At 69.8% G+C, this 7,219-nt stretch overlaps 1 protein-coding gene across 1 annotated transcript; it reads left to right on the top strand.

Annotated features, from left to right (window-relative positions):
• The first annotated feature begins 1,623 nt into the window (after nt 1-1,623).
• On the top strand, nt 1,624-6,155 carry TMEM151A (transmembrane protein 151A). Its single transcript, XM_051841498.2, has 2 exons — nt 1,624-1,872; nt 3,785-6,155. The coding sequence occupies exons 1-2, from the start codon at nt 1,798-1,800 to the stop codon at nt 5,114-5,116; spliced, it is 1,407 nt and encodes a 468-aa protein (XP_051697458.1). The 5' UTR covers nt 1,624-1,797; the 3' UTR covers nt 5,117-6,155.
• The last annotated feature ends 1,064 nt before the right edge of the window (nt 6,156-7,219 follow it).

Below are 7,219 nucleotides of genomic sequence, written 5' to 3'. Positions count from 1 at the left end.
TTCGAGTCCCGGCTGCTCCACTTCCGATCCAGCTCTCTGCTGTGGCCTGGGAAAGCAGTAGAGGATGGCCCAAGTGCTTGGGTCCCTGCACCCACGTGGGAGACCAGGAAGAAGCTCCTGGCTCCTGGCTGCAGCCAACTGGGGGGTGAAGCAGCAGATGGAAGATCTTTCTCTCTCTCTCTCTCTCTCTCTCTCTCTCTCTCTCTCTCTCTCTTTCTCTGCCTCTCTCTCTTTCTCTGCCTCTCTCTCTCTGTGTAACTCTGACTTTCAAATAAATAAACAAATCTTAAAAAAAAAAAAAAAAGTCGGCTCGGCTCCTCTCTCGCAGAGGGACAGGGGTCAGCAGCCTGGTTCTGGACACTCCCTGAGCACACCCAGTTCTGCTGGGCGTGCGTTCCAAGAGGCCGGGACCTGCGTCTGTGTCGCTCTACACTCCTGCTCTGTACTTGCATATAGAAGACACTCAGTAAGCATCTGTGCCCTGGAAGTAAGTAAATGGCTGGAAGCCTGGATTGGTCCCAGTGATCTCCTCTTTTTAAAAGAATTAGTTTATTTATTTGAAAGGCAGAGTTACAGAGAGAGGTAGAGACACACACACAGAGGTCTTCTGTCTGCTGGTTCACTCCCCAAACGGCCACAACGGCCGGAGCTGAGCTGATCTGAGCCAGGAGCCAGGAGCTTCTTCCTGGTCCCCGAGGCAGGTGCAGGGGTCCAAGGCCTTGGCCATCTTCTACTGCTTTCCCAGGCCACAACAGAGAGCTGGATCAGAAGAGGAGCAGCCAGGACTTGAACCATTGACCACATGGGAAGCCAGCGCCGGAGGCCAGGGCTTTAACCTGCTGCGCCACAGCGCCGGCCCCCAGTTACCTCCTCTTGAGATGTGCGGAAGAGGGTGCTTCACCAGATGGCCTTTGAATTGCCCTTCACCCAAACACCCACAAGGAACGGAACCAAAGAACCCACCCAGCCATGGCAGCTCCCTGTGTCCCACCCCCCGACTGCCTTGCTGGGGGGAGGCCCAGATCCAGGAGCACACACCTGGGAGGATCTGAGGCCCCGAAGGGCCAAGGAGCAGCACGGGGCCGTGCACTGTCCCTGGGAGGCGCTCATCCCGCACAGGGCAGGCCCACTGCCCTGCGCGGCTGGATGGAGTGCTTGTGAGTCGAATCTGATACCTTTCCGTTCCCATTTCTCATATGGGAAAACTGAGGGCACACAGCCGAGGGTCCCCTGCCCCAGCCGCCAGCCCGCCTGCCCTAAGCGAGCCCAGCGCCGCTGTCCACCGTGTGCGGCCCATCAGCCCGCTCTGGGTTGTAACTGGCCCCTTCCACAAGGGTCCCGGGTTGGGGTCTGGGTGGGCTTGACTCGGGCCTACTCCCTAGACGTGGGGCCGCCGGCGCCCACCCCCTCCAGGGTTCTCTCCATTTTGCACCCGGGAAACAGGCGGGCGCCAGACAGCGAGGACTCGCCCAAGGTCGCCCCGGCCAGCGCGGCCCGGGGGAGGACCCGGGCGCCCCGCCGCGGGCCGGGGCTTCTCCGAGGGCGGGGGCGCGTGCGGTGCCAGGCGCTGCCGGCGGCGCCGCCGGTGCCGCGGGGGCGGGGTCAGCGGAGGGCGGGGCGCCGGGCACCGCGGCCGCCAACGCCGCCGCCGCCGCGCTCCGCCCGGCTCCCGCTCCGCGCACTCCCTCCGCGGCCGCCGAGCCAAGCGGACGCCCCCGGGGCCGCGCTGCCGCCCTCCGCTCTCCCCCCTATCATGCCCGGGGCCCGGGCCGGGGCCGCCCAAGCAGCCAGGACACCATGCCCGAGGGCGGCGGCGGCGACGGCGGGGAGGTGCCCGCGCTCATCCCGGACGGCGAGCCGCTGCGGGAGGAGGTACCGGCGCCGGGCGGCGGGGCCGGGGCGCGGGCTGGGGCGGCCGCGGTGTGTCGGGGGAGGGTTCGGGAGGGAGGTCCCGGTCCCTCTGGGCAGTGACGTCATCGGGGTGGTCTGCGCCCCACCGGGGGTCCCTGGGCCTTGGGGCCCGTGCGGGGGCCGGAATCGAGCGGCAGGGCAGAGGGATGGGGGCGACTCCTGACCCTGGCACCCCTCAACCTCAGCGCCCGGGAGGTGACGTCAGCGCCTGGCCCCCACGCGCCCCGTTCCGCAGCGCGGCCAGGGATGCCGCCCGCACCCACGCCCAGGGCCACGGGGTCAGGCCCCCAGCCCTGCCCGGCGGCTCACGAGGTGCCGGTCGGCGCCTGCAATGCAGCAGCAGTGGCGGAGCCCCGCGGGTGGGGGCAGGGAGAAGCGGGAGGAGGCAGGCGGCCTCTGGCCCCCTCCCCCTTCTCCCCCACCTGGGGACTGAGGGCCCCTCTGCTGGCTGGGACCCCTAGGACGACCCCTGGTCAGCCTTAGGCAGGAGGGCGTGCAGGGTTGGGAGCCCTGGTGGAGCCGCTGGGGTAGGGCGGCGGTGAGGTCTATGCAGGGGGCTGTGTGTCCCCTAACCTGGGGGAGACACAGGTCCGGTGGTGCAGTGAGGGTCTGGTGTGGCCCTTGGCTCTTCACCCAGTGGTGTGTGTGCGTGTGTGCGTGTGTCCTGCTGTGGGTGGGTCCTCCCCATGGAGTGGGGTGTGTGTGGGTGTCAGGTTGCAGCAGGGGTGGGGGAGGGGCGAGGTGCACTGTGGACAGCTGAGGGTCTGGTGTGTTTCTGGGCTTCAGTGTGTACGTGAGTGTGTGAGTGTGAGTGTCCCGCAGTGGATGGGCCTGTGGGGCAGGTGTGTGTCCCTGTGCACCTTGCTGGTGCTCCCGGGGCAGGTGAGATGGGCAGCTTGTACCTGTGGGGGGGGCGGGGGCGGTCAGTGATTCGATGATGGACAGGTGTCGGGGCGTGTGCATCTGACTGGCCCGTGCAGGTGGGGAGGGGGCAGGGTGTGCGCCTGAGGTGGGTGATGGCAGATGGGGCTGCCCAGGCTGGTGGGGCTGCCGTAGAAGAGGCGCCCCTTTACCCCACCTCCACTGTTCCCACTTCCTTCTCCCCCTTCAGCTCGCCTCTCCCCAGCCCCTCCCCACAGGCAGTGCGTGTGTGTGTGCATGTGTGTGTGTGTGGCCGGCCAGGCCACCAGCCCTGCCAGCGAGGGTGGACCAGGGAGTGGCCCCTGCTGCCCAGCCTCCCCGCCCTGCAGATGGGGAGTGGAGGAAGGCCCTCCATCTGCTCCCCCTCCCAGCTCTCCCCCTCCCGCCCTCCCCAGGGAAGGAGTTCCAGGATAACCATGGTTGCATTCATTCCCACACCCAAGCCCTGTGCTAAACCTCCCCACTGACTCCTCGGCGCCACCCAGTGCACAGAGGGCGAAACTGAGGTGGCCGGAGGACCAGGGATGTGCCCACAGCGGCCCGGGGTTCTGGGCAGCTGGGCTCCCAAGCTGGGGCTCTGAGCCCTCCGACGCCTGCCACCTGGCCCGCGGCACATCACCGGGAGCAGGCGTCCAGGCCGAGAGAGGGCGGGGAGACAGCCGAGGGCACCCAGGAAATCAGGGCCCGCGCTCCGCGCGTTCTGGCGGGCAGCGTGTGTGCGTGTGCGACCCCGGCCCTCGCGGGAGCTGGGTCTGTTGTCCCAATGGCCCCCGCGGGCAGAAGGCAGCGCACGGAGGAGGGCCGGCTCGGGGCAGGTGGGCCCGGCCTGAGCCCCGCGGCGGCCGCGGGAGCTGCTGGAACCGCAGGGCCGGGAGAGCTCTCGAGCCGCTGCCCCCGCGCCCACGGGCCAGGCCCGAGCCTGACTCCGCCCCCTCTCTCCGCCCGCCCGCAGCAGCGACCCCTGAAGCAGTCCCTGGGAAGCTCCCTGTGCCGCGAGTCGCACTGGAAGTGCCTGCTGCTCACCTTGCTCATCCACGCCTGCGGCGCGGTGGTGGCCTGGTGCCGCCTGGCCACGGTGCCGCGCCTGGTCCTGGGTCCCGAGGCCGCCCTGGCCCGCGGCGCCGGCGGCCCGCCGCCCACCTACCCGGCCAGCCCCTGCTCCGATGGCTACCTGTACATCCCGCTGGCCTTCGTCTCCCTCCTCTACCTCCTCTACCTGGCCGAGTGCTGGCACTGTCACGTGCGCTCGTGCCAGGCGCCGCGCACCGACGCCGGCACGGTGCTGGCGCTGATCCACCGGCTGCAGCAGGCCCCGCCGTGCGTCTGGTGGAAGGCCACGAGCTACCACTACGTGCGCCGCACGCGCCAGATCACGCGCTACCGCAACGGCGACGCCTACACCACCACGCAGGTGTACCACGAGCGGGCCGACAGCCGCACGGCGCGCGGCGAGTTTGACTATTCGGCTCACGGCGTGCGCGACGTCTCCAAGGAGCTCGTGGGCCTGGCCGAGCACGCGGCCACGCGGCTGCGCTTCACCAAGTGCTTCAGCTTCGGCAGCGCCGAGGCCGAGGCCTCGTACCTCACGCAGCGCGCGCGCTTCTTCAGCGCCAACGAGGGCCTGGACGACTACCTGGAGGCCCGTGAGGGCATGCACCTGAAAGACGTGGACTTCCGCGAGTCGCTCATGGTCTTCGCCGACCCGCGCAGCCCGCCCTGGTACGCGCGCGCCTGGGTCTTCTGGCTCGTGTCGGCCGCCACGCTGTCCTGGCCGCTGCGCGTGGTGGCCGCCTACGGCACGGCGCACGTGCACTACCAGGTGGAGAAGCTGTTCGGCGCCAGCTCGCCGCCGCCCGGCGCCGCGCCCAGCGGGCCGCCGCTCGCCCGGGTGGCCACGGTGGACTTCACCGAGCTGGAGTGGCACATCTGCTCCAACCGGCAGCTGGTGCCCAGCTACTCGGAGGCCGTGGTCATGGGCGCCGGCTCGGGCGCCTACCTCCGCGGCTGCCAGCGCTGCCGGCGCTCGGTCAGCAGCAACTCGCTGCCCCCGGCCCGGCCCAGCGGGCCCCGCCTGCCTTTCAGCCGCAGCCGCCTCTCGCTGGGGGCCGGGGGCCGCGCCACGCCGGGGGTCTTCCGCAGCCTGAGCGGGGGCCCGCTGGGGCGCCGTGGAGAGGACACGGAGCCCCTGGAGAGCCCGCCGAGCTACGAGGACGCCCTGTACTTCCCGGTGCTCATCGTCCACGGGGACAGCGGCTGCCGGGGGGATGGGCAGGGGCCGCTCTGAGCCCCCGCCCCTGCCGGAGCAGCCCCCACCCCGCCAGCCCACGGGGCGGGGGGCGGCTTAGATGCCTGAGCAAGTGTCCGCAACAGGAGGGCGAGCGCCCGGCCACTGCCGGGGGTGGGGGTGGGGGTGGGGGTGGGGTGGGGGGACAGGGCCTCCCGGGCCCTCTGTGGGGAGTGGACGCGGCCTAGGTTGAGACAAGCGTCCCCAGCATGGCTCCCCTCCGTCACCACCACCACCTGGCACTCCCTGCGACAACGCACCATCCGGCGGGGGCGGGGAGGGGCTCCCACACTGGGCAGGGGTGGAAGCTTCCAGAAAGACAGGGCAGGGGAGGAGTCCTGGGGACAGCCGCTGCCTGCGGCAGACCCGCAGCTGATGGGCTCTTCCCTGCGGGGGCTGAGGCCACAGCAGGAGCCCCGGAGCAACCCAGAAGCACACAGTGGTGGTTTGGGGCCACGCCCTGCCGGGCTGGCCTTCCGGAAGCTGAAGAACTGGTGGTGGGGCCTGCAGCCTGGGCCCCGCCGCCTGCCCGCCCGCAGCTCCCAGGCACCTCCCCTGCTGGCCCCTCCCTGCCAGCCCCCTCGCCTCTGCCCTGGGCCCTGGGCCGGACCCCGAGGTGCAGCCCCCTCCCCCGGGAGCCTGGTTCTGGAGCACAGCCTTGCCGCCGCCCACGCCGAGCTCCCCGGCGCCCGCGGCACCCTCCTCCCCGTCCAGCTGCCCCTGCTCCCCGGCCCCGCTCCCCAGCCCACGCCTGCCCCGTCACGGCCCTGGCCTTGTCCTCGCATTGCTCCCCGGACTTCTCTGCTCTCCCCGCCTCCCTGATGGCCACGGGGCCGGGGCCGCGGGGCATCCGAGGGGCGCTGGCCTTGGCCGCAGCCTCTTGGACGATGCCCTTGCTCCTGCCACCAGTGGGGCCTGGCCCTCACCCGGGGAGGAGAGAGGGGTCCCTCCCCTTCCCACGGGGGCTTCCGCGCCCTCCCAGGAGTCGGCTGGGGAGGAGGCAGAGACGCTGCAGACTAAATAAAGGTGTGAAACGGAAGCTCTTCTCCCATCATTCCTGTGCGTGTGCATGTGCGTGTGTGTAAGGGAGGGCGGGGCAGGGCCGCCCCTGCGACACTATGGGCTTCGTCATCCCCGGGAGCAAAAGGTGAGCAAGAGGGACCCTCCCTGCCCAGCCGTGGCCTGCAGCTGCTTCCGCTGGACTCGCGGGTCCCTTGCAGGGGCGTGTCCTCTCCCATCCGCCCTGCAGCTGGGTGGCCTGGGGCCCAAGGTCAGCTCCTCAACAGCTGTTGATGGGACAGGTCGGGCTGGGTGCAGAGCCAGGAGCAGCCAGGCCCAGGCCCGGGCGGGCTGGCGTGGGCTCCGGACAAGGAGCACGAGGGGCGGAGAGGGGGGACCTCGCTGAGGGGGCCTGGAAGAGGTGCTGCCCTGTGTGCAGGCAGGCGGGGCTCCGGGCTGAGGGGCAGAGGCGGGGTCCCAGCCCGTGGGTGGCCCCTGAGCCCCGGCGTGGAGCGCCCACTCATGCAAGGACAAGATGCGGCCAGGACTATGGTGGGCTTAGATGGGTGCTGAGAATGGGCGGGACTTCCCCTGCGGGCCGCGCGCGGTCCAGGCGGTGGCTGATCAGAGGCGGGAAGCTGAGCCGGATGGAGGCGGGGGGGGGGGGGGGAGCCGGCTGAGGCCTGCAAGCCCATCTCTCAGTGAATTCGTTTTATTTGAAAGGCAGAGAGACAGACTGACTTCCCCATCTGTGGTTCCCTCCTCGGATGCCCACGACGGCCAGGCCTGGGCCAGGCAGGCAAAGCCGGGTCTCCCGCGTGGGAGGAGGGACCAAGGACTTGGGCCGTCACCTGCTGCCTCCCAGGGCGTGTATCTGCGGGGAGCTGGGATTGGTTGCAGCCCAGGCTTGGACCCAGGTGCGCCGACGGAGGAGGTGTGTGTCCCAGGTAGCGTCGTGGCTGCATGCCGAATGTCCACGCTCTGATGCATCTGTGACCTGGAGCCAGGGACGCTGGTTACCAGGGAAGTGAGGACGCCTGAGCCGCACGCTAGGATCGTTAGCAGAAGTCCAGGGAGTTCTCTCAGTGACTTCTTCACACAGCA

The sequence above is a fragment of the Oryctolagus cuniculus genome, chromosome 1 (assembly GCF_964237555.1).
Source record: "Oryctolagus cuniculus chromosome 1, mOryCun1.1, whole genome shotgun sequence".
Lineage (NCBI taxonomy): Eukaryota > Metazoa > Chordata > Mammalia > Lagomorpha > Leporidae > Oryctolagus > Oryctolagus cuniculus.
This window is presented reverse-complemented; position numbering and strand designations above follow the sequence as displayed.

Coding starts and splice junctions, on each gene's coding strand:
- TMEM151A (XM_051841498.2), top strand. CDS start 1,798: ATGCCCGAGGGCGGCGGCGGCGACGGCGGGGAGGTGCCCGCGCTCATC. Junction 1,873..3,784: donor GCGAGCCGCTGCGGGAGGAG/GTACCGGCGCCG, acceptor GCCCGCCCGCAG/CAGCGACCCCTGAAGCAGTC.